Consider the following 27,713-nt stretch of genomic DNA (forward strand, 5'->3'; position numbering starts at 1 on the left):
ATTCAATGCTCTCTTCTAATGCACAGATTTACATGCAGATAAAACACCCATATACATTAAAAACACTAATTTTTAAAATAAATTTTAAATAACTAAGTAATAAAATTAAAAGTCTTGGGCTAGAGAGATGGCTCAGTGGTTAGGAACACTGTTCTTCCAGAGGTCCCAAGTTTAATTCTCTGCAACCACATGTTGGCTCACAACCATCTGTAATGAGATTTGATGACCTCTTCTGGTGTGTCTGAAGACAGCAACAGTGTACTCATATATAAAAAAATAAATAAATCTTTAATAAATAATTAAAAGTCTTTTAAAATACAATGTCTCTCAACTATGGGTTCCTATCAAAAATAAGCTAAATAGTTTCTAACTTCAAGAATGAAAAACCAGGGCACATTCACAAATCAAATCAAATCAAAACCAAATTCCAAACTGTAAGTAATTCAGTATCCAATGTCTGGAGTCCACTCACCATGATCTCCCGGGCTCCTCCAAAGGGCTTGGGTTGCTTCTCTGGCTCCTCCCTCTGCTGCACACACAAACTGTCTCCTAGGCTCAGGCCATCTCCACGCCACACCTGCTGCCGTCCTTTGTTGTCATCCCATAGTACTGCCATTTCAAAAATGCTGGGATCTCCTGCAGCAACTTAACTGTACTTTTACCTGTCCTGGGCTTTATTCAGGGACTCCAGCCTTGCCGAACAGGGCCAGCCCTCCACTGCTGTTCATGATGCCCTCGTGTCTTCAAAACCAGAACCACCTGGGTGATTCACGACCCAGTTCAGCTGCCAGCAAATGGTACAACCTTGGCCACCTCTGGACCAGAGCTCTGTGTGCTGACCCCGCTGACTTCTCCAGAGACCTCACCTTAAGGATTCTGGTCTCTTGTTAATCACAGCTGATCCTTCAGTCCCAGCTGACCAGCACCCATTGTCCCAGCAAAGCAAAGGATTTACTTGAGTAAGTCTGGTCTCTTGTTAATCACAGCTGATTCTTCAGCTCCAGCTGACCCAACTCCACAGATTGGGAAAAACACAAATGGACCAGTAGAGTCTTTACTTCCCTCTGACCCTTACAAGCCAGGCCTCTGTCGTCTGCACTGCTCTCAAGTCTTATCTTCCAAGCTCCTACAGATCAGCCCACTGGTCTCATAACCCTTCTCTAACATTCCAAAGCCTTCCACGGTCCTCCAAAAATCAGCATGCTCGGGTCTGTCACAGCAAGAACCTTCTATCCTGGTACCAATTTCCGTTCTAGTTAGGGTTATCGTTGATGTGCTGAAACACTGTGACCAAAACACCAGGAAGGAAAGGGTTTATTACATGTCTACCTTGTAGTCCATCACTGAAGGAAGTCAGGACAGGAACTCAAACAAGGCCAGGAACCTGGAGACAGGCGCTGATGCAGAGGCCGTGGAGGAGCGCTGTTTACTGGCTTGTTCCTCGTGGCTTGCTCAGCCTGCTTTCTTACAGAACCCAGGACCATCTGCCCAAGGCTGGGCCCTCCTCCGTGGATCACTAATTAAGAAAATGCCCTACATGCTTGCCTACATCCAATCTTAAGACATTTTCTCAACTGAGGCTCCCTTTTCTCCAATGAGTCTAGCTTGTATCAAGTCGACATAAAACTAGCCAACACATCCCCTGAATCCCTGATGTGAACAGTCTATTTTCAAGATCTTCAACAAAGTCTAAAAAAAAAAAATCTATATTTATAAATGTGTGTGTGTGTGTGTGTGTGTGTGTATTCCCAAATACAACAGAGCCAAGGTTATGCTAAGGCCCTTTTCTAGTCATCCTGTTTGATGACCTCTGACCCATTCTTTCTTTGAACAGATACTGGGCTTCTTTCTACTAACTCAGTATCAGTCACATAGTTTGGTGCTAGACATCCAATATAACCAGGGAAGTCAGTGTCTCTGTCCCTTGGGGTTTAACCTGGGGAATGTTGAAAGGTTAATTGCTGGGTCAAAATAACTCAGGAAAGAAACCTACCATCATGAGGGAGGAGGCTACTATTGTGATGATGAGGAAGGAGAGTTGATTTACAGACAGAGTCCTCTCTGACTAGAATTCAGAGAGGTGCTGGGATGTGGGCTAAGGCCTATTTCCATCCCAGCACTGGGTGTGGGGTGGAGGAGTGGACTGAAGGGAAGAGCCCAAGGTTTGCTTGAAGGTCAGCACATGGAAGTACGGAAGGGGCTTCTCCCTCCTGGCCTCCAGAACTGAACTGTGCCTTGCCCCAGGGCCTATGGGATGCAATTTGCTGAAGACTTTCAGGAAATAAATGTAATTACTGCCATGGGTGAGTGAGGCTCACGTTGCTGTCAGAACAGCATTTGCTGTGAAAGTCTCCCCGGGGTGAGGGGGGGAAAGCTGGGCGTGAGTGTCTCCATCTTTCTCACCAGAAGAAAGTGAACGGTTACTGGCTGGAATACAAGAAGCACGACATTTGGATTTACTGAAGGCTCATTGGAATCTCCACTTGTTTATTGTACTGGGCAAAGGAACTCCTTGGCCTCAGATTTCCTGTCTATCAGGGTCATTGAGGACATTAAATGCAAAACAAACAAACAAGCAAACAAATAAACAAAACCAAAAACCTACAAGTTGTTAGCAGAATCACACTAGAACATAGGAGTTCAGCAAGTTGTTGCTACTAGTCTCACAGATATGCAAAGCAGTGGCAAAGGTCTATGTCCACCTAAATCTATGAATAGTCATTTGTACGGCTGACCCCTTGACAAAATTTCTACTACAGAATTTTAGGATTTCTACTCTGTCATTATTTTCTTTTTTTAAGATTGTTTTTATTAAGTGTGTGTGTGTGAGTGTGTGTGTGCATGTGCGTGTGTATACATATATGCGTGCAAGCGCAAGAAGCCAGACAAGGGTGTTAGATCCTTTGGAGCTGCAATTATAAATATTTGTGGACCAGTGAATATGGAAGCCACCATTCGAACTCCAGTCCTCAGAATAAAGCCATCAATCACTCTGAACTTCTGGGCTGTCTCTCCAGCCCCTTCCAGATTTTTCAACTACAAAGTACTCATTAAAGCTTTCTTCATGGGCTAAGGATGTGGCTCAGTGCCTTAGCAGGCATGAATCCTGGGATTCTCTCCCAGCACCTAAAATACAAACAAGCATACACACATATACCCAAAAGAGATAATGAAAAACACCTTTCCTCCCTCAAAAGCCAGAATAGAGAAGGCCAACTGGGTAAAAGTTCAACAAGCAAGAGAGAGCCCCCTGGAGACGCGGCTTCAGGGCCATGTTAGCTGCAAAAAGAAAATAAAGAGTCCTTTTGTTCTTTTTGTACCTAGGCCCTGCTCTGAAATTCAGGTTAGGTGGGGAGAGGGGGACTAAAGACTAGATCATGAGGGCTGTAGAGATGGCTCAGCGGTTAAGAGCGCCAACTGCTCTTCTGAAGGTCATGAGTTCAAATCCCAGCAACCACATGATGGCTCACAACCATCCGTAATGAGATCTGACGCCCTCTTCTGGGATGTCTGAAGACAGTGAGGGGACTGGAACAAGAGCAGGAGAGATGGCTCAGCGGTTAAAGGCAATGACTGCTCTTCAAGAGGTCCTGAGTTCAAATTCAGCAACCACAAGGTGGCTCATAACTATCTGTAATGAGATTGGATGTCTTCTTCTGGGGTGTCTGAAAACAGCTACATTGTACTTACATGTAATGAATAAATCTTTTTAAAAAAAAGAATAGATCATGAATTAGTTTTGATACTAATTGGACATCTATATAGATGTTCTTCATGCAGATGAAGGAGTCTGAACTCGATGAGCATTGTGAGGTGTGAGATTACATATCACCTGAGTCTTGTCAGGTACTAGTGGGGCAAAGGTCCCATGACCCCATATTTTCAATTTGAGTTTATTGAGTTTATATTCCAGATGAGTTTCATATCTGTCTTCATTTTAATGAGTATTTGTCATATCTTTCATCTTTAAATTTGATGCTAGTTTGAAAGTGCTGTGTGTGTGTGTGTGTGTGTGTGTGTGTATGTTGTATTGGTATGTATGTTACAGAATGTTCACATTTTATAGTTTCTTTTTAAAATAAATTTCTAATAGAGGGTGAGCTTTATTACATATATTTTTCCAAGTCTGGCGATATAAACATATTCTTACTCTCTCTTTTTTTTGTTGTTTTTTTGTTTTGTTTTTTTATTTGTTTGTTTTGTTTTCATTTTTGTTTTTTCAAGACAGAGTTTCTCTGTTTGTAGCCCTGGCTGTCCTGGAACTCACTCTGTAGACCAGGCTGGCCTCGCACTCAGAAATCCACCTGCCTCTGCCTCCCAAGTGCTGGGTGGGATTAAAGGCGTGGGCCACCACACCCGGCTGTTCTTACTCTTTATTAACTCACAATAGATTAAGACATTATTCATTATTGAATATGTCTGCATTCCAAGAAACTTCACTTTTTTATTCATGACTATGATTTTGCATTTTGAGCTACCGCTGTTGTTCTTGGCGGTGGTGGTCGGGTATATAAGTACTCTTAGTTAACAGTTATGGTGGCTTTACAATGGAAAACAGAATCTCTCTACCTTGTTCTCCCTCTATCCTCCCCCTCCCCTCTCCCCCTCCTCCCTTCCCTCTCCCCCTTTCCTTCCCTCTATCCCTCCTCCTTTCCCTCTATCTCTCCCCCTTTCTTTCCCCCTTCCCCTCCCTCTCCCTCCCCCCTCCTTCCCCGTTCCCCTCTCCCTCCTCTTCTTACCCCTCTCTCCCTCTCCAAGCTCTGTCTCTCCCCTCAGCTTCGTTCCTCCTCCAATGCCTCGCTGAAGAATTTATCACGGACGCTGTCTGGGTTGATTTCCTTCTAGTGAGTTGTGCTACTACAGCTCTTCTATTGTAATAAAGTTTCATAGCATTTATAAATTTTAAAAAATTAGTTTTGATCCTTTAGGCAAAGAGAGAATGAAAAGGTTGAGGGTTGGTAGCTTGAGGGACAAACTTGAAGATGTTTTAGCGCTTGGAGAGCACTTCTCAGCAGTCGGGGTCACGGGAAAAGCAATGGTGATGTGGCTGAGTGGAGCCCAGGAGGAAGAAGAGATGACGAAAGAGAAGGTGGAGCATCATCAGGCCCCGGAGCAGTGCATCAGCTGCTTCCTCACCACTGTGACCAGATACCTGACCGCACGCCTTAAGGGAGGAAGGGTTTATTATGGCTCCTGGTTTCAGGGAATCCCATCTATCATGTCCCGGAAGTCATGAGAGTTGGGGCAGCTCCATCTCTAGATGCAGAAGTGTGCACTGACAGAACTCCTCACAGCTCAGTAGATTAGAAAGTAGAGCGCACCAGCTGGAACCAGAAGCCGATGTCACCGTTGAAGGCCCCGCCCACAAACCCACTTCTGTTAGCCAAAGATCCCACAGATGCCCAAAACCAAACCCTGCAGCCAGCAGGGGAACATAAGCTAGGGCGCAGGAGCCTGCGGGTGGCTGTTTCCAACGCAAACCATAATGAATTCTGTGAGCGTTGCCTAGGTCTCGCCTCTGCAGTGTACCACACCAGGCTGTGCGGTTACTGGTTCGTTCATTTGCTGATTCAACCAAGAGTCTTCCTATTTCTAATAAATGGCTAATCTGCATTACTAGACCAACTTTGAGCCTGCCACCTTCATTCGTGCCTTCATTCAGTAACGGGCACCAAAGAGCCACCTTTCCTCATAGGCAGCAAGACAGAAAGACAGAAAGAGCTAAGAGTGCCTGGAAGACAATAAGTTCTCAGTAAATGCTAGCTGCTACTTTTTAATGGATGCTCATCTGTGCGTCAAACTATGAGTGGGTTTGTAGAAGGCTATCGTGGTGCTCCAAGCCACCTCCACCCGCTCCAACTCAAGACCACATGATCTCAGCTCGTGCTTTTCCGGAGTCGGCCTATCCGAGTTCCTCCCTTCCCTGTGTACCTCACATAAAATCTCTCACCCCTGAACTTGCCTGATTTTCACTCCTTTCTTTCATTTTAGCCCCCGAAGAATTCCAGCTTCGCTTCCTACTCTGCTCACTGTTGCCCTGGCTTCTGCCATCAGCACAGGAACCGAGTCCTGGCTTCTCCAGTACCTACGCTCAGGCAATTTTGAAAGCCACAGCCCAGAGTGCTCGCTAGCTTTTATTTTCCTTATCTTCCTCTCACCATTTCTTCTAACGCGACTTTCTCGTCTTGAGGTCTATGATGCAGGTTCAAAACGGCGGGTTCATCCTGAGGTGATTAATAGACTTGAATTCATTCTTATATTCTCGCAGGATTCAACACAAGATTTATTTATATTTGAGCTATGTCTACAATTTTCCTCAAGTCTCCCTGTCTCCATTTGCCTACTGTAGAGAATGGAAATCTCATCAAATTCTTGCCGACCCCACAAGGGTAATATAAAGGTTAATGAGGCAATTTCCCAGCAGTTCCTGGAGTGTTGAGAGTGTATGAGTACTGGGATTGCATGATTGCTCAGGACTTTCAGTGCTTATAAAAGACAGACGTTTCCCCCAGTCCATTAGATAAGAATTCTTAATTTCGATTTTTTTTTTTTAGATCAAATTTTTTTAATGTAGTTTCTTTTGCCTTCACCTTTTTGGTGAGCATTTTTTTGACTCTGATAGAGTTCTGAACAACTCACATAAATTAGGATAGGTTAATGTAACTAATTCTATTTATTTTTTACATGTAAATAGTTATTTTATTTACCACAACAAGGATTCTACATTTATTTCTAAAGATGCCTTCTAGACAAAGGTTTCCAGAAATTTTCAGAGAGACCATAGACATACCCCTACCCTCATTCTGGTCATTGGGTGCCAACTAAAATATCCTCAACAATGGTTACTCCATCTCTACCTACGTTGGCTCTTATTCCATCCCTAAACTCCATAACCAGCAGAAGAGTCTTGCTATTGGTAGGAAATGGCTCTGGGGTGTTGTCCCCTTCCATCTGTAGTCCCAGCTCTCCCTCCCTCCTTCAGAGCAGACACAATGGCTTCCTACTCTCCTGAGGAAATGTAATCAGTCAAGGGGACTTCCATGACCTCTCACCACTGTGAACTCTGTCCCTAATCCTCCCTCTGTTGACAGATGAGCCACGTGGGCTTTCTGTCACCCGCCTTAAGACACGGGGCCAGCCTTCTTGTTGCCACCTGTACCATCCAATCATCCCCTGGCACATGGCTGTTGCGTGTTTGTTCCTCCTGGAAATAATCCTTCAGACCTCACTTGTCTGTCCCGCAAACTGACACTCCTTGCTCTGCACCTTTTTGCAGAAGTCCTTGGCGGCATTGGGTAAGCCTTGGTCCAGTCTCTCCTCCTGCTCCATCACTCCTGCATCACATCCACACCCAAGCCTCCCCTATTCTCTGGAACTGCCCTTCTTAAGGCCAGCCTGGACTGCAGCTCTCAAGATTTCTCAGTCCTTACCTTATGCCACCTGGCAGAGAGGTGACACCTGGCTAGTTCACTTCTCCCTAAATACTTTCTTCACTTGGCTCCCAGAACATCCCAATTGCCTAGGTTTCCCCCAGAGATTCTAGCTATCTAATCTCTAATCGGTATTGATCCTTCTCTGCTACAGATCACTGTCTTGCCTCCCTAACGCCCAGCCTTGTCTCGGCTCCAATCAGCATCATCTCTGTTATTGCAGCTATCCCCCACCATCATCCTTACAGCATCATCTCTGTTATTGCAGCTATCCCCACCATCGTCCTTACAGGGTATTCTCATTCCAACAGTCAAATCCGTACTGTTAGAGCTCAAGCCGAGATGTCTGCTCAAAACACTCCAAGGCCTCCCCTCACATCTGAAGCAAACACCAGTCATTGCGAATCCCCGCCAGATCACTGTGACAGATCCTGGGTTCGCTCTCCTGTCCAGATCGCTGTGACAGATCCTGGGTTCGCTCTCCTGTCCAGATCGCTGTGACAGATCCTGGGTTCGCTCTCCTGTCCAGATCACTGTGACAGATCCTGGGTTCGCTCTCCTGTCACTTACCACCTTTCCCACCAACCCCAGCCACACTGGCTCCTCCCTGCGCCTTGGCTCGTACCCCCCAGGCCACACTGATTCCAGGGACTTTGTCTTTGTTCCTCCTCAGACTTTCCTCCCAAATACTGCCAAGACAAGCTCCCTTTCTTATTCACTCCCTATCACAGGAGGTCCGTTCTCAGCAAAGCTGTTGGGGACATCATCACACATCACCCCCTTTCTCAAGTCAGGTCTGGCTTTTCTTCTTTGCTCCATAGCACTCATCATCTCTGCTCAAGTTTAATCCTTTTGTTGTTTGTCTCGACACTAGGATGTTTCATGAAAATACCAATTTTTTCTGTGTGTCCATGTGTGTGCAAGTACACTTGTGTGCATATACATCTGTACACAAGTATGTGGAGGACCCAAAGGAAACCCAGGTCTCATCCTTAAGAATGTCATCTGCTTCCTTTGGAACAGAAGCTCCTATTGGCCTGACATCAGCAATTAGGCTAGTCTGGCTGGCCAGGGAGCCTTGGGGACCTTCTGCCTATGTCCCCAGCACCACACATGGCATTTATACCTGGTCTCTGAAGACTGAACTCCATGTTCTCATGCTTACAGAAAAAGCACATTATCAGTTGAGCTATCTCCCAGCCTTGTGACAATAAGTGCCCAGTATGCATATCTGCTCAATATGTCAGTGAATACGCAAATGAACAGATGAGTGTATCAAAATTGTTGTGTTACTAAAACTGTAGAAATTTACATGTTGGTATTGAAGTCTGTCTTTGCTGTGGGTTAGGGCACCTCCACAGCCCACGGGGTTCCAGTGTTGCTGAACCACCCCTCGAGATGGCCCCTCTGTCCAGCTTCTCAGCACCATGCGCTGACAATTTCTTTTCCTGCAGAACACAGGGATGTACTCAGGAAAGCCTGGCTCTCCACTGGCTGTGTGCCAATCTCACTGTTAACTACCTAAGAGACACAAATAGGATGTTGTTCCTTTTTTGATCCTCAACAACATCATCAGATGCCAGTTTGATTGGACTTTGCCTCTGTTTGGTACCCAAATCCAGTTGATCAACAACTGGTCATTTCTATTTAGAGTTGAGCAAATTCTTAAGAAACCAGCTATTCTGTGGCCGTGACTCTCTGCTCTCATAGTTTGTCTTGATCAGTGTGAGCATAAACATTTAAACTATATATTATTCAACACTCACTGAACATTTAGAGAACTCCTTGGCCCCATGCACAGTGTGATGGGGGCACAGGGAGTGCATGGCCTGGGCTTTGAATCTGAAGACATCAAGTCTAGAAGTGTAGACAGACTTGCAATTGACTCAGCACAATACTACAAGCCCAATGGTGGACAAGCAGTAGTAAGAACACTGAGCAGAGAGTGGGGAGGCAGACAGGAAGAAACGTGTTTTTTAAGAGTGACAAACTGCTTTCTGAAATTGTGGTCCAGAATCCTCAAAACATCTGCATAGCTGCTCCTGCTTCTAGGGCCCTTAGTCACCAACAGAACTCAAAATGAGAGCTGTCCATGGACGACCTTGAACCTGAGCAATATATATATATATATATATATATATATATATATATATATATATATATATATATACTTTATGTAATGTTCTGTACTCGTGGCATTTGATTGATCTGTCCTGAGGAACTCCCCCTGTGGTAGTCCCTGGCTGGGATAAAGTGATCAGGGGACCTTCTTGTTACGTTTTCCAGTTTGACTCCAAGACTGCTGTCACTGGGACTTCAGAGGCCACACTTGACCCTCTAACTGCTGAAGAAGCCCAAGGCCTGGAAAAGTAGCTGCCCTTCCCCAGCGTGCCTGCTGACTTAGGTCACCCTGGCTTTCAACAGGACCTAATTTGAAAACATATCAAGTGAATACATCAGTTTCTACTGATGTAGCCCCGACCTAACACAAAGCAGCCTCACTTTTCCTCCAGACTAGAACAGGGCCAGCACAGCTCAATCCTGTTCCCTCCCCCTCCCTCGTGAGTTCAATTACAAAGGGTCTCTGCAGCCAGGAGAGACCAGTGCCAGGAGCCTGAGCTGGACACTCTCTCTTGTCTAAAGCGATCTTGGAGGCAGCCGTTCCCTTTAAAGAGGCTCCAGAGCAGCTTCCAGGGCTGTGAATCAAATCCCAAAGCTAAATCTGCTGGCATGCTCAATCGTGGTAACCTCTCAGCACTGGGGGCTTCTACAGTCCTCCTCCAGGGTAGGAACCAGGCTCAAGCGTCTGTCCTGACCTACAACAAAGAACATGGAAAGACTGACTCATTGTCCCCTCTGTTCTTGTCCTTGACCTGACCTAACTGTAGAGGACAAGTTCAGTTGGGTATAGACCAGCATCATCCAGACCAGATGAGTGGGCTCTTTCAGCCTGCATGGTCAAGTTGCCTTGATTACTCTACCAAGGACAGGGGAGGAAGTGTTCTTAGCAACCAACTCGTCAGCCCTGTGCCATTGCTCAGGGTAGTCATGGTAGACTGGTTATCTAGTCATCTCTGCTGTCACCTCCACTGTCTGTCCCTCTGCATCTGTAGCTTTTGTGAACACCATCTCTTCCAGTCCTGCTGCTGCTGCTGCTGCTGCTGCTGCTGCTGCTGCTGCTGTGTGTGTGTGTGTGTCATTTTTCACAGCTGATTGTGTTCTATCTCTGATAGGCCTGATAAAAGCTGCCCGCCAGCCCCTGTAGAGCTATAGCTGCCCTCGGCTTAGTCAGCCTCTGTGGATGGATTCAGAGCAGAGCAGCTGAGCTGCAGAATTCAGAGCATGGAGCCCTGGATGCTAACACTTGGCTGTAATCACTTCTCTCGGACAGGAAGCATGTCGGTGGAAGCCCAAGTGGTTCATCTATTACACGGCTCTGAACTCTTCTATCTCTTCGCCTGTTCCATGAAGAACAGCGTCCCTGAGAAACGTCACATAGAGGAGGTATTGTGGGCAGGTACTCAAAGCTTCCCCTCTTTTCAGTATCTCTTCTGACATCCTGGATTTAAAATAATCAACTTGAAGAGTCTTTTGAACGGTCTAAATGTAACATTAAATCACAACTTGGCATGAGTGTGTCGCCACTTCCTATGAAATACCTAACCATCCATGCCTAGCTTCCCAGTGGCGAAGCTCCTCCTAAGTCACCAGTGGCGAAGCTCCTCCTAAGTCAAGCCACTGATGGCCACTCCTCGGACTCAGACAAACCACAAGAACACACAGAGTTTGACAAAAGCTTTGCCCGTGTGAGCTTCTGATCACCATATCCTCACCCCGATTCAAATCTCTTCATAATGTTTGTCCACATCACGCTATGTACCAATTTGAGATACATCTCCCTTCTCAAATATAGTCTCCACGAAAGCCAGGATTTGTATCTTTACTGTCCTATCACCTGCATTTGAAAGAATACTTCACAATTAGCAGAATCCTTTAGAAGAGATAAACCTAGTCCCCTGAGCATCTATGACAACATGCGCTACAAAGTACCCCTCATTTCCATGGACAGAAGCAACAGGAGCACTCAAGCAAACTGCCCAGTAAGCAGAGCAGGTCAGTGGTGATGAAGACTCTGGACAACCTCAGCCCTCTATACCCATTGCAGTTTCTCCTTTATCCTATGCCAATCAATGGGATAGGTGGCACCACTGTAAAGAAGAGAAGACGGAAGGGAATGGAAAGGAATTGTTTAAATTCCCACACAGAAAGGGACACAGCAGGGCCTTGAGCCTGTCTGGGTTGGCTTCTAAGAGTGAACCAGTGTCAAAGCTAATTATCCGACTATAATAGGGAAAGGCCAGAGCTGAGGGGTCTGAGGAGACCTGCACTTTCTTGCCAGGCATGCGACACCATGGCTGCTCTCTTTCCCCAGGCCACTTCTCAGAGCTGTCTTTGCAGCCCACCACACTGTTGTCCCTCACAGACAAAGCGTGGGTTTGCCTCCCCCCCCCTTCCACACACTATAAAACAGCACATCACTAAACTCAGTGTTCTGCAGCTAGGAGCCAGCCACCCACGTGCACAGCATCTATCTTTAGGGCTTGGCGAGTGTTGTCCCCACGCTGCTTGCTCCGCTGTAACAAAGTCCCTTGTCTTTGACCCAAAAGTCTCAAGTTTTCTGCCAATATCCATGAAACAGTAACAGACCCAGCTTATTAACTGACAAACAGGGTGCAGTTCCAGAGCCTGGCACTGTTTGTTTTAGAAGAAGTGACCCAGGTTACAAAATAGAACAAAACACAAATGCTGTCAAAAATCACGGTGACTGTCAATTCACTAAGTGTTCGTGGAACGCAAGTGACACTGATGACGATCAATTAGTTGGAAGCTTGTTAACTGTCAAATAAAACCTTACGTGACTCAGCATTTTGGATGAAGAAAGAAGCCCTATTCTGGTGATGTGTGAGCTATGAGCTTGATATACCATGGGGCTTGCATAGCCTTGGTCCCTCTACCAATGACACTCACCTAACTAAAGCCAACAGTGAAAACTGTTGAGAGTAACTACAGGAAGTCAGAGGGATGGTGTGTGCGGATCAAATCAAGGATGTCAGTACTCAGAGTCAGTTCAAGAATGTAGGAGGCTGGCAAAGCACCTCCCTGACTTGTGGGGTCCCAGATTCAACTGGCAGCCTTAAATGGGGTGGGGCTAACTGGATAAGAAATCTACCAAAGAGGAAAAGTAGAAATGACGCCAACTAGCCTGGGCTACTCAGTCAATTAACCCGTTCTTGAGTGTATTTTCCTGACGAGTTTTAGGCAGCCAGGTACTGAAGATTATTGAGGATGTGTTGTGTCCCACACACTAGGCTGCACCTCCGATTTCAGGTAGTTCATGTCTAGATAAATGAAATAAATAAGTCAGTTATATAGCACATTAAAGAGTGGCAAGCGCTATAAAAAAACAGGGGAGTCTTGATTTTTCAACAGGAGATAAAGGAAGGCCTCTTTGCAAAACTCCTATTTTGAACGTGTATTTGGAAGAGGAAAAGGAGGGAGCCACTCAGGTAGAGCGAGAGCAAGGCCCCTAGTCTGACTATGAATGTCATGACCAGAGGGGAGCAGTCGAATGAAGCCAACTAACTAGCAGACTAGGAGGGAGGTCAGTAGTTACGGGGAGTAGAGGGGCTCTTAAGAAGGGCCACATAGCCGCCCTGTGGGACCACGGCGAGGACTTGGGCTTGTGTCCCATGGATTTTATCTGAAGGATTTTAACCAGAGGTGCCCAGTCATAACCAGTCAAATGAAATATCATTGGTGAGTGAAGCTCACAGGCTGGGAATTAAGTGGTCCTGTCAGTATCTAAGAGTTTGGGGTGCATTTCTCCTTTCCTGAAACCATCTTGCCAAATAGGCCTTCCGGTTACCTACCCTGCCAGGGTGGGAACCTTGGCTTGAGAGGTTTTTTTTTTTTTTTCCTTACACTCCAAGAAGATCCATCCAATCTATACCCTGGCCACCTGTGGACCATCTGCCGTAAACACATCTCCTGGGTTCACACCCAAGCCACCTGGATTGGAGCTGGGTGTTCCCAAACATCTCCTGAGAGTCTTGACTTATCTTCTAAAGTGGCTTATCACAACTGCTGGGCTCTCATTGTTTAATAAAAGGTCCTCGTCTTTAAGTTCACGGTAACTTCATGGCTGAAAACATGAACATATTGTTTTATTTGTGCCTCCGTGCTTTAAAATCAATATGGATGCTACGTCATGCAAAGGAAGCCAGGTGTGTAAATGTAATCTTCTGTGCGCAATTTAGGTAGAGTCAAATAAGCATGCTTGCAGAAGAAAACTCTATGAAAACATTTTTCCAAATCTCAATGAACTAAAAGGTCATGCTAACTATAAGTTGTACTGAGGATCGACGGGCATAGACTTTGCTAATGTCGCTGTCAGCACTAGTTCTTTGACTTAAATGCCCAAACAGGCATTAAGATATAGGAGATAGATGCACAGCACTCTGCACTAAGCAGTGTGTGTGTGTGTGTGTGTGTGTGTGTGTGTGTGTGTGTGTGTTTTAGGAGCAAAAATGAGTAAGACCAAAGTGATAAAATACATATATAAGAGCAATGTTTCTGTATATTTATAATTACACAATGTGTAAATGTGAACATATAGCTAGAGGTAAGCTATGAGAAATGTTATAAAATGTTAAGTAAAAAACCGAATTATTTAAAATTTTTCCATTCTAGTAGATTAAAAAAACAAAATGGGTACTGGCCAGGAAGTGGTGGTGCACACCTTTTTAATCTCAGCACTTGGGAGGCAGAGACAGGCAAGCTTGGACTACAGAGTGAGTTCCAGGACGGCTAGAGTTACACAGAGAAACCCTGTCTTGAAAAACCTAGATAGATAGATAGATAGATAGATAGATAGATAGATAGATAGATAGATAGACAGACAGACATATAAATATCAGTACTGAAGCCAGCATGGTCACACACACCTTTAATCCCAGCCCTTGGGAGGCAAAGCCAAGTGGATCTCTGTGAGTTCAAGGCCAGCCTGGTCTACACAGCAAGTTCCAGGGCAGCCACTGCTACATAAAGAGACCCTATTGCAACACAAACAAACAAATAAAAACCACCAATAAATATAAATAAGAATTAGTATTGAAAGTTTCCTAGTCCTTTGAAGCCGAGTGAAGGCCACCACCATTGCGGTTAAGAGCACAGACACTTGATTCAGACTGTGGCCAGTCACTTGGTGCCACAAAGCCTGTCTGAGCCTCATGTCCTCACCTGCGGCGAAGTGGGCTAAGAGCACTGAGTCAGAAGGGTTCTGGGAGACTGATTGGAGGTGATACATGAGAAGTGGCTGGAGCAACAGTTAGTATACACAGCACGCTCTCAGTAAGCTTGAGCGACTCTGTTACCAGTGCTTCCTTAGAGATTGTGCTGAGTAGTCTGATGTCAACTTGACACAAGCTAAAGTGATCAGAGGGGGGCGGAACCTCAATTAAAAAAATGCCCCCTGGGCCTGGAGAGATGGCTCAGTGGTTAAGAACACTGACTGCTCTTCCAAAGGCCCGGAGTTCAATTCCCAGCAAGCACATGGTGGCTCACAACCTTCTGTAATGGTCTTCTTCTGGTGTGTCTGAAGACAGCTACAGTATACTCAAATACATTAAATAAATAGTACTTTAAAAGAAAAGAAAATGCCTCCTTAATATTGGACTATAGGCAAATCTGTGAGTCATTTTCTTGTTAGTGATTGATGGGGGAGGGCCCACAATGGGCTGGCCCTGGATGGTGCCATCCCAGGGCAGCTGATCCTGGGTTCTATAAGAAAACAGGCTAAACAAGCTATGGTGAGCAAGTCAGTAAGCAGAGCCCCTCCACGGCCTCTGCATCAACTCCTGCCTCCAGGTTCCTGCCCTGTTTGAGTTCCACTCCTGACTTCCTTTGATGACAAACAGTAATATGGATGTATAAGCCAAATAAACCCTTTCCCTTTCAAAGTTTCTTTGATCACGGTGTTTCACCACAGCAAGAGTAACCCTAACTAAGAAAAAGAGATCCGAGCTTTTCAGCAGCAAGCCCTTTGAAAGAGAAGAATTAGGCATTTAACGTGTTAACGTTCCACCATACAGACGGAGACTTTGCTCTCTATTCACCCATGTGGTTCAGAAATCCTGATTAGCATACTCCAAGGAAGAAGTCCAACACAAATTTGGATGAGGAAAACAATCAGCCTTCATGAGGAGATTTGATCATTAAAGTTTTACTTTAGTAATAACTGGGTATGTGAGATTTTCTCAGAGGACCCAGCAGTGGGGCAAGAAAGAAAAAGCAAGGCTGTCTGTATAGATATTCAGTCTCTGCTGACACACCGTAAGCCTTCTCAAAATACCGGCCAGGTGCAGGGCTAAATATGGACACGAAGCCACCGGGTGCAGTCACGATGGATGTGTTGAAAAGACCTGCACAGGTTGCTTCCAACCTCTGGACACTTCAGTGAAGAGACATGGGAAGTGTCTAAGCTTAAAAAAGAAGACTGGGGGGGGGGGGGTGGCTGGAGAGATGGCTTAGTGGTTAAGAGCACTGACTGCTCTTCCAGAGGGCCTGAGTTCAATTCCCACCCAGCAACCACAGGGTGACTCACGACCATCTGTAATGGGATCTGATGCCCTCTTGTGGTGTGTCTGAAGACAGCTGCAATGTATTCATACAAATAAAAAAATAAATCTGAGAGAGAGAGAGAGAGAGAGAGAGAGAGAGAGAGAGAGAGAGAGACTGACTCATGGTCAGTCCTACCCTCACTTTGAGGAGACCCCTAAATGTTTGACTTACCTTTCTCTGTTGAAACACTGTGAAATGGTCCTGGAAGCTTCGTTTCAGCTCTCGGGGCATTTATTGGACATCCTAAACAGAAATATAGCTCACACCTTATAACTGAATGTCACTACATATAAAGAATTATAGTAAATACTGGAGAGCCACGGGGAACATTAAGTAAAGCAGAGAAAATGGAGTTTGAGGATTGCTAAGTCCCTGCTTGGAAGTATTATGAACGTCTGGAGTGGGTGATTAGTAGCCATTTAAGATAAAATCTGTAAGAATTATAACTTCACATGTGATTTTACAATGGATCGGATTTCCACGGCTCCTGTGTCCTGTTTATGATCATTATAGTCTCAATAAGATGTATTTTCCAGTCCCTAAGTTCTTCAGATCAGAAAAATGAGTTCCTCCTCTTGGGATATCTTGGAATGCATGGGCCACTAAATCAGATTGACAATTAGCACTGGGACATTATCTCCATCTTTGTCGGTGGTGTTCCCCACAGGGAGACATTTCTGTTAATAGTGTCACTGAATTCCTCCCCCCACACAAAATCAATCATTTGACGTGGGCTTGAGAACATAATTACATAAATATAAACCCGCTGAAGGATCATGCCTAGGTCAAAGTCTAATGTGAACTGCGAGCAATCAGTAACCACTGCCTCTTTTAACTAACAAACCATCACCGTGCTCATTCGGACCAGAGTCCTATTAGGATGTCAAGAGCGCCATCTGCTGGTTGAACGGAACTGAGCCACGGCCTGCAGACTGATGGAAAAAAAGATGCATCGCATCAGAAGAGTAGGAAAGATGAAAAGGACTAGCAAAAACAAATGGGGCATGAGAGTCTGTCCAAACCAATACACTGATTTTACAAGTGAACAGACTTAAGATATATATATCTTCTGTTACTTGCACTGAAAAAAAAATTATACACTGGCCTGGTAACACAGCCCTCTTCTTGAAAGTATTGACTGTAATAAAGGTAATGACTTGGCAACTTTTTTTTTTTTTTTTTTTTTTTGGTTTTTTCAAGACAGGGTTTCTCTGTGTAGCCCTGGCTGTCCTGGATCTCACTCTGTAGACCAGGTTGGCCTCAAACTCAGAAATCTGCCTGCCTCTGCCTCCCGAGTGCTGGGATTAAAGGCGTGTGCCACCACCGCCTGGCTGACTTGGCAACTTTTTAAGATGAAGGAAAGTTTCTGCCTCAGGTTTAAAATTGCTAGCTATCTCCTCAAAGCAAAGGGACAGGGAGTGTCGCGAAGGATCCTGTGGTGCTGTCATGGTGGCTAACGTTTGTGTCTCTGACTCAGTGTGTTCCTTCCTTCCAGTGAGTCGTGATACTTCACCACGCAGAGGGCAGGGAACCTACTGCAAGCATCAAGCCAGGCGACCTGCAACTGGAGTCGAAGGAAGATGGTTGTGGCTGTCCTCAGTATGGGGAGCCGACCATGTCTCTCGTACTGTACCAGGATGGTGAGACAAATTGAGACAACATAGAGCAAAGGCTCTGTAGAAGCTAAAAAAGACTGAGCGATCACTGGACCCTCCGAAATAGTGGCAGATCAACAGTTACAACAAATGTTAACAGGAAAGTCTCTTTTAAAAGAATAAGGAAATTTTCTCAGGTACTCTAAAAAAAAAAAAAAATGGCATGAGGGGCTGGAGAGATGGCTCCGAGGTTAAAAGCACTGGCTGCTCTTCCAGAGGTCCTGAGTTCAATTCCCAGCAACCACATGGTGGCTCACAACCATCTGTAATGAGATCTGATGCCCTCTTCTGGCCTGCAGGCATGCATGCAGGCAGAGCGCTGTATACATAATAAACAAATCAATCCCTTTATTTAAAAAAAAAAAAAAAGCATGAATTTATTCCCCTGAAAGGAATGCTCTCTCCGAATTGGGCAATCCCTTCTTTAACTCATCTCTCTCCTCCAATTCCACCAAATTCAACTAGAATAAAATTGATCTTCATGCTTTCTGCCAGAGAGGCTCCTCTATTGGACCTGTGAGTTCATTCTGAACTGTTTTCTACACTGGCAAAGGCAGACAGCGTTAGCAAAACAGTCACCCTTACACACCAAGGACCCCTGGTTCCAGCTTCCAAGGTCAGTTTTCAGCCTTTGGGCCTTGAGTCTTTGGGGGTCCCTGCTGGTCTTCTGGAAACCCTCCCCAGTCACTTTTCATCTCTATCTCAAGATCCGGCCCCTCTTCAGCCACCTCTGTGTCCCAGAAGCCCAGCAGAATTTCCATCTGTTATCTCAGTACATAAAAGCCACGCCCAAACCTAACAGCCTTAGAAAACAAGCTTAGCCCTAATATGGAGAGCCAGCTGGGTTCCACTAAGCGGTCCTCCCTCGGAGATTCTCACACAGCTACAGTCAGAGGGCAGCTGGGGGCAGCCCCCGGGCCAGCAGCTGATACCGCAGTCAGTTTCAAGATTCAGCTGCTGTTGACAGGAGCAGCTACAAACGGCTTCTCATGTGGTTTAGGACTCTTATGATCTTGAAGCTGGGTTTTCAGAGATCAGATCCCAAGAACCAACCTTCTAAGAGGCAGGAAGCAGAAGCTGCCAGGCCCGCTAAATATCCAGGACTGGCACAGTGACACATGTGCCATTGTCTGATCAAAACAGGCACAGGGTGAGCACATATTGCCGGCTAGGGAAATGATGCCCATTTCTTGACAGGATAAGAGCTATTGTTGCGGTCCTGTTTGGAAACAGTGACCATCCTAGTTAAAACAGTGGATAACAGCTTCACCAGTGCACTGATGCGGTCAGATTCTAAAGCTGTTTAGACTGGCACTCCCCCTCTGCTGTGAGGAGACCATGTTCTGAGGTGGACCAGTGGCCAATGCAAGCACTTACTGGCATTTACTGGAGCTTCATCCTTGACAGAGGGCTCTGAAGATAGACTGTGAAGAGCCAACCCTTACACCAGACTGCTCCTCGACCTTCAGTCAAGTGGTGTCACACCACATAGAAACTCTTTCCACCCTGCATAAATCTCAAAAACATTGTTAAGTGGACATAAACACAAGAGGAGGCGTTCTATAGTCCATCACACTTATCCCAGATGTCTTCGTGTGCACATTCCCACCCTCCATCCCCAGAGGAGAATGTACAACCATATACTAAATAAAAAACGATAACAAGGAGGCGGAGCCTAACTCCGAGAAAGCTCAGAAGCCATCTTTAAAGAGCATTGAATGCAACCTTCCTAGTGCTACCACCCTATACAGTTCCTCACAGGGTAGTGATCCCAAACTAGAAAATTATTCTTGTTGCTATTTCATAACTGTAATTTTTGCTACTGTTTGAATTGTAATATCGGGAAGCTGTGCACCACTTCTATTTCTTAGAGCACCTAAGAAGTAGGCATTGCTACCTTCCGTTTCCTAAGAGAAACTGAGGCTCGGAGAACCTAAGGATTTTGCTGAAGATTGCGCAGCTGGTCATCGGAAGAGCCAAAATCCAGGTCCACTAAGATCTCGTAGTATTATAATGAAAGGTCTAAGTACATGTTTTAAAAAAATGTAGTATTTGGCAAGTGTTTTAATACTCTGAACTTTGGGGCTGGAGCGATAACTCAGCAATTAAGAGCACTGACTGCTCTTCCAGAGGACCCGGTTCAATTCCCAGCACCCACAAACTTTAAGTTAGGTCCTGTGGAGCAGTACAGAGCAAGCTTTGCTCCAGCAGTAAGGAATATCAGTCTGTGGGCTCCCTGGGCTGAAGCGCTACCTGGGCAGGAGCTCGCTTCGTATAACTCATTATCTGCACTCGCTCTTTGGACTCTGTAAATGTGTCGTTCTTATTTCTACGTGCAGACCGACCTTCTGAGCTAGGAAGGTTACAGCACACAACGGAAACAACCACGGTGTACCCACAGCAGCTCCATTCCCATCCAAACAACGTTCTCCCAACTTTGCACCTGTGTTACTTCTCATTTTATAACTCAGTGATGGCCAACACAGCCTTCCTTTTTGTTTCTTACTGTTTTTGTTTTGTTTTTTTCTCACTTTTTATTATCTTACGGGAGAGGTTTTGGTTGTTTTGAGACAAGATCTTGCTATGTAGCTCAGCCTGGCCCAGAACTTCCTTGCTTCAGTCCTTCTGCCTCTGCGTCCTGACCGCTGAAATAACAAGCCCATGCCACACCGGGCTCTCGTTTATAATCCTACAAACAGGCTTTCTTTATAAATCTGAAATAGTTCATCTCAATTGTCAGTTTGGTAAGATCTCACATCACCTGGGTGTGTCTAGGTGAGATTATCTTGATTAGGTAGCTGGGGCTGGAAGAGCTGCCCCCTACGTGGCACAACTCTGAGGGGTGGGTTCTGGACCACATAAGAAGGGGGAGGTTGGCTGAGGGACCACAGCAGCAGATACTCACTGCTGTCTGCTTTGTTGCTGTGGTGTGAGCCACTGCTTCGAGTTTCCATTGACCTGATTTCCCCACCATAGTGCACCACTGAGCTGCAAACTGGAATAAAATCTTTTCCCTTTAAGGGCTTTTGTGAGAGAATCTTATCAATCAACAGAAGAGAAATCAGACAAATCACTCATAAACCTACCTGTCGTTCAGCTCTCCCTCAAAGGAAGGACTCGTTGTAGGGTGGAGCAATATGGCAACCTCAGATCCTTTATCAGGTCTACCCCAACTTCTCGGGCAAATTGTGCCAGACTTCAGATGGTCTCCAACCCATGTCACAACAGCAGCCCAGTGTCTAGCCATACTGCCCTGCCAGCCAATGACATCTTGACATCACCTGCCATCTTATTCTGCCTAAATCCACTCTCTTCCTTCTCCTCTCAGACGACTCACACTCCACAAAACCACTTTATACTTGCCAGCATCCTCTCCCAGGAGAGCCAACAGTCAAAGATGAGTTTGTCTCCACTCCGGCAGGCAAACTCATCCTACATTCACCTACCTAGTAAATAAATCTTAGCAGCTTTCCTGTGCACTGTGATGCCGGCTCACGCCCCCGTAAAATACTTTATGCCTAGTATTGGTCATTTTTTTTTCTTCACATAAACACAGTACATTTTACCAACAAAACATTTTATATAATTAATTACATGCTTCAAAATATTGATTTAAATATTAATTAAATTAATATTTCACTGTACTTGGTAAAGAAATGGTTACTCAAAAAACCGCTTTTGAAATAAATTTCCAATTTTTTGAAACAGAAACATACCGTTAGCATAGCACCACCTAGTGGTTCATAGAAGGAACTGTTACTACTCCATCAATAGAGGAAAATGGGACCTTGCTGTATTGCAGTTGCTTTTGTCCGCCTGACATAAGGTTTTAAATGATGTTCCGATAATCAAACAAACAGAAAGTGTAGTTATACTGAATCAGGCCTTGAACTCTGCTATCTTTGGGTCATCTTTCCTTTCCAGAGTTTAAAGCACAGTCACCCCTTCTCCTGTGCACATCAGTGGTCCACACTGGTTCTGGCTACTGCATTTCAGTACCTCACAGCTTACTAACAGTTTGATCTATTGATGACCGAATGCCAGCACTGGGGGACAGAGCCTTTGTTCATCTTCTTAATCCTATGTTCAAGACCCTCTGTGTAAATGAAGGAATCTTGATTAATGACCACCTTTGGAACTGGAAGACGTGGGAGACTCAACAGAGGGACAAATAAATCTTTCTGGAAACTTACAAATTCTATGATTAGAATGAACTGAGCTACGAAAGAAGTGAAGGCCATGGCCTGTCAGAGAACTCAAAAGACCTGGCCAGAAAAACTACACAACCAGACTGGTCTAGACATGTGTCCAGGACATGTTACTGATAGCCAATGAGAAAGGAACTGTCGCCTACCAGTCAGCCAATGAGAAAGGAACTGCCGCCTACCAATCAGACAATGAGAAAGAGACTGTCATTTACCAGTCAGCCAATGAGAAAGGAACTGCCGCCTACCAGAAAATGAGAAACTGTCACCTACCAGTCAGCCAATGAGAAAGGAACTGCCGCCTACCAGTCCGATGAGAGTACACATTGTGCTTGCGTCATGGAACTGTGGAACCACTTCCTCAGGAAGCACCCTAACGCTCTATGCGAGGGGGCACAGTAAAGAAATTGCTGGAAGGACCACTCCATGGTATGGTTAAAGTTTTGATTGTGAATAAGAGAAACATCCAGAATCCAGAGCAGAAAGAAAACGGACTGGACACGGCCAGGGCTAGGGCAGCCATGCAGTGGGAGAAAACAGTGGAAACGAGAAAGAAAATGCAGAGAAGGGAGTGAGAAGGAAGTGGGGAGCGGGGCACTAGGTCAGGAGTGGGACTGAGGGAGCCTGGAGTCGGGCACGGGCTTGGATATACAGCAACACGTTTGTCAGTGGAGGCACATGCAGGAAGAGGTAGGGAAGTGGCTCCTCCTGGCAGATGGCAACAGGCTTCCCAACTTCCTGCGGAATGCTAGCTTTTACCTGACTGCCAGCAGCTCTCCTGCAACCCAGCTTGAGTCTGCCCATCTGACAGAGAGAAGAGGGTACTTGTGGACCTGACACCTAACAATGCAGTTGAAGATCCTGGCTGTGACCGAGGAACAACACAAGAAGGAACTTACCGACTTACAGATCAACAGTTAATTCAGTTTGGCTGGTTCTGGTGGCAAACTTGATCCCAGCACTCAGAAAGCAGAGGCAGGCGGATCTTTTGAGAGTTCAAGGCCAGCCTGGTCTATATAGCAAGTTCCAGATCAGACAGGGCCTGTGAGAACTTGTCTCAGAAACAAACAAGAAAAAGTCCACACTCTAAAATGTTAATTAGAAAAATCATTTATTTCTGCTCCTTTCATACATCATGTTGTCCAGGAAACAAGTCTCCCAGATGCATCTGAAATGGCGGAGTAGCACACACACCATTTAAAGGCAAAGCACTGCAGGAACTGGCCAGTCGTCCAAATATCTCAGCTCTCACCATATACTTCTCGATTTGCATTAATTTCTGAAAATCAGAAATATCATGTCCAAGACCTGATGATGGGTTTGTAAGAAATAATCACTTTATTCAATACCAAAGTTTTAGGAGGAGTATATTTTCTTTAAGAAATAAAAAACTAAGAAAAGATGCCGTTTAACATAGCTGGTACGCTGGGGTAGGTCAGCGGGGAAATACTGTAATGAACTTGTCTCTGACCCCGTGACTTCCAGTCCTAGCTCTGCTGTGTTTGCTAGGATGTCGCTCAGTGCACCGTTTACAATGCTCTTCATTCTTTGCCACATTGCACGAGGGAGTGGGTCAGCCTTTAAAACTTCATTAACAGGAGCAAATCCGGGATCCACTGATTTCTTCTCCTAAGACACTAGCCCATCAGGTAGCCCCTGCAGAAACAGAATTCATATCAGAAAAGGTGACCAGGAAGCAGCCATTCAAACGTGCCTGCCGACTATGAATCTGATGACAACCCCAATGTCATGGCTCTTCCTCATCATCACCCCTGGTTCGTGATAACGCATAGCCAGGCTTCCTGTCCTCTTCCCTCTTAAAACATCACAGGGCAGTGTGCAAGCTAGCATACAATTACACACAGGGCANCACAGGGCAGTGTGCAAGCTAGCATACAATTACACACAGGGCAATGTGCAAGCTAGCATACAATTACACACAGAGAGGCGGGAAAAGAGACTATAAAGCTAAACTTAACAGAATCAATCTTTGGGCTCTCAAAATTATAACAAAAATTAAATCTTTTTATGGAAACTAGCTTGGATTTCAAAGCCCCTCGTCATACTAGAGGAGGCACTGGGAAAGCCAGGAATATCATGCCTGGAGCTGACCCTGAGTCCCCAAACTGCAAAGGTATCTGCCACCACTGGAAGTGTCCAGAAAGCAGCTGCAGGCTTCAGCGGTGCCCACGGATGACACAGTTGAAGCTGCTTTCACTGACACTCCGAAGCCCCTCTAAGGAACTGAATGAGGTCCTCGGGTCCCAACCCTCTCTTCTGCCTTGAACACCTGAGATCTAATACCATGGAGGGATGTTCAGGATCAGAACAAAACTCTGAAAACGGCTGTACTACTACCCGCACTACCAAATGACTGAATACACCTGAACTCACTGAGGGCCCCAGTGTCCCCTCTGATGCACCCTTACTATTCACTGGGTTAGGCTGGTCAAACCTCGCTCAGTTTTCTCAATATAAAATGGAGTTACTCCATGAGGCCTGAAAAGTCTCTCAGACTGTTTTTATATAGCACGTTAGTCCTTTTAACAGGCTAGTAGCATCTAGTGTCAAGCTTTTTTCACCTGTAAAGTAGGAATTAGATTTCCCCAAGACTTAGAGTGGCACGACCAACACTTAATGGCTTGGTTTTCCTCCTCCCCAGCTTCTAGACCCTTGATGCCTCTAAATCAATGCTCAGCCAATGCAACCTGCCCACACTTCACTCTTTGCCTGCACTATCTACCCAGACATCTGCTCCGAGAACTTCCACTTTCCCCAAGCTGTCCTCCCCACACATGCTCAGACTGAATAACATACAAAAGAGCCCTGAGTATGCACACACACGGACTTAGACATTCACTATCATAAGGTCTGATACAGTCAAACAAAAAACAGAACAAGAAAACAATTTCCCAGCACAGAACAGTCTCCGGATCACATCAGGGCCAAACAAGGCAGGCACTTGACATCTGCTTACACTAGGGGGCTCTTGAGAGACAGGTTCCTGTCATCTGCTGTGATGTGACTATGCACTTCAAAACCCCATCTGGTGACAGTTAAACACTGTTCTATTCCTTCCTGAAAGCAGGGTATGACCTACTCTTGTGAACTATCAACCTTAAGAAACACTGGGGATGGGAAGGAGACTGGACTGGAGAGATGACTCAGCAGTTAAGGGCACGGGCTGCTCTTCGAGGACCTGGGTTCAATTCCCAGAACCTACATGGTGGCTCACAACCACCATGGAATTCCAGGTTCAGGGAATCCAATGCCCACCTCTGGCCTTCACAAGCACACATGTTGCACAGATACATATGCAGGCAAAACGTCCATACACACAAAATGAAATAATATATTTTTAATTAAAAGGGGGAGACATTAAGAAATATAAACTACTTTTGGTAGCGAATCAAAATAAATACCTTAGAATGTATTTATTATGGTCACTCCTAGAATCATTTGGCCCTTTCTTACAGACCAGACAATTTTGTAATCCTTAGTTATTATACTCAAGCTAATGAGAATTCTACATATAAATACAATCAAAACAAACCAAGAATTCAAAGAAACTGGAGCCAGCAAAACCAGTCTTGTAGGTAAGACTGCTTGCTGCCCAATATGATCTCCTGAGACCAGGGACTAACATGGTAGAAGGGGAGGGCCAGCTCCACAAACTATCCTGTGACTATACATGTGCCATGGCACATGCCCCCTACACATGCACACGCATAAGTAAATTTAATTTAAAAAAACAACCTGAGCTGGGCGTGGTGGCGCATGCCTTTAATCCCAGCACTCGGGAGGCAGAGGCAGGCGGATTTCTGAGTTCGAGGCCAGCCTGGTCTACAGAGTGAGTTCCAGGACAGCCAGGGCTATACAGAGAAACCCTGTCTCGAAAAACCAAACCAAACCAAAACAAAACAAACAAACAAACAAACAAACAAAAAACCTGGTTCACAGAAACCATGAAGTACTGCCTTTCTCTTCAGGCAGCCGTTCCTGCCTGAACAATTACTAAGTCCTGGACAATCACCAAGTCCCTTCTATACACATTAAGGCAGGAACTGAGCTGGCTTACCCCTGGCAGGAGTTTCTAAGAGTATGACATGATCACATGTAATCCTTGGGCTTGGGGGTAGCTCAGTAGAGAGCATCTGCCTAGATGAGAGAGGCTTTGGGCTCCAGCCCCAGTACTGCCCAAAAGAAGGCAGAAGCATGTGTGAAATAAAGTAAATGGTTCCTTACGTGTGTCATGGTGAGAGGAAACTCAGAGAAGCAAGCTATCTCCTTCTACCGAGTGAGTTTCGAGGATGGAGCCTAGTTCATCACACACCAGAGGAGCCTTTACCTGCGGGGCCGTCCTGCCAGCCCTATTCTCATTTTATAGCTAAGAGTCTGAGACTAGACGGGGCCATTCACTGGTCCAAAACACTAGACCAGAAAAGCAGAGTCGGCATTAAGCAGTCTCCCCATGCCTGCCCCGTCATCTTCTCCGGGGCCCCACCTCCCTTTTGGAAGCAGTAGTGTTTACTTGTCTCTTCTTGACACTGTGATCAAACTCCAACTTGAAACAGAACTGCTAAGATTGTTCCCAACCACAGAACACATTATCCTTGGTGGCACATCAAAGACTTTCTCCCTTAACCTGCCAGTCTGTAGAGAAGTACACTGCTAACTTTATTGAGTAGATCTGGGATCTGCAAGAGGTTCATAGAACCAATCCAAAATCCGAGAGAACCTGGAGGCTAATTCTCCAGCCACTTCCTCTACCACACACTATCACCAGCAGCCATGCAAACATCTTGTGTCACTGGTGTCTCTCATTTGCAAATCCTGAGCACTGGACTCAAGAGTCTACTCACTGAAATGACCCACGTGCCAGACTCTCTACAGACACAATGTTTGGAATACAGCTCTAATTATGGAAACAAATGAAATGGGCCCTCAAATACCCAAAGGCTGGCTACAGACCCCTCAAGCTCTCTTTAGTCCAGGACTAAACTGAAAGGCAATCTGAGTGGTGGGAGTGAGGAGGAAGAGAATACAGCTAATAAATACAGAGCGCACCAGGATAACTCCTAATACTACTCAGCATGTGGTCATAAGTGTACGTCTCTGTATTCTGAAAATATGTACAACTACTGTCGCAATTACAATAAAACTTATTAAAAGAGGCTATTTTCTTAAAATACAGAATAACCAGCTAAGCCCCAAGAAAGAAAAATATCCTAAAATAGGCACACACTAACAACCAAAAAAAGTGTCAGCAACATTGAAGCATAAGGAACATCTAAGAAGTAGAAGTATGTATAAATACAAGTAGAAATCACCCTAATTTACACTTCGTGCTCACACTGCCCTGCTGCAGCAGGGGACACACTGGGTATGGAGCAGGTGCCAGCACTCTTGATCCCTCAGAAGACAGAAACAGGAGGTCACTCAAGGGGAGCTTATAACCACCTGGGTTCACACATTGAGCTTATAGCTCAGAAATGAAAAATAGATATGTTTTCTGAGTGCAAATGTTTAAAATAGTAATAAAATTTAAGCACTTTGGAAGAGATTTTGAGGGTTTTGTTTGTTTTCTGTTTTTTGAAACAGGGTCCCAGGTATCCCAGGTGGTCTCAACTTGAAGCTGGCCTTAAATTCCTGGTCCCTCCACCTCTTTGCTTTATTTTAAAATTATCTCAGTTGGGCGTGGTGACGCACACCTTTAATCCCAGCACTCAGGAGGCAGAGGCAGG

At 45.3% G+C, this 27,713-nt stretch overlaps 1 protein-coding gene across 1 annotated transcript in view; it reads right to left on the reverse strand.

Moving 5' to 3' along the window:
- Positions 1 to 23,061: 23,061 nt before the first annotated feature.
- Positions 23,062 to 27,713, reverse strand: part of Ostc (oligosaccharyltransferase complex non-catalytic subunit) — a 13,219-nt gene continuing 8,567 nt past the window's right edge. Inside the window, exon 4 of the mRNA XM_021196313.2 lies at positions 23,062 to 23,625. Within this exon, the coding sequence (XP_021051972.1) occupies positions 23,607 to 23,625 (19 nt within the window). The 3' untranslated portion in view covers positions 23,062 to 23,606. The remainder of the gene's footprint in view (positions 23,626 to 27,713) is intronic.

This window comes from Mus pahari, chromosome 4 (assembly GCF_900095145.1).
Source record: "Mus pahari chromosome 4, PAHARI_EIJ_v1.1, whole genome shotgun sequence".
NCBI classification, from domain to species: Eukaryota; Metazoa; Chordata; class Mammalia; order Rodentia; family Muridae; genus Mus; species Mus pahari.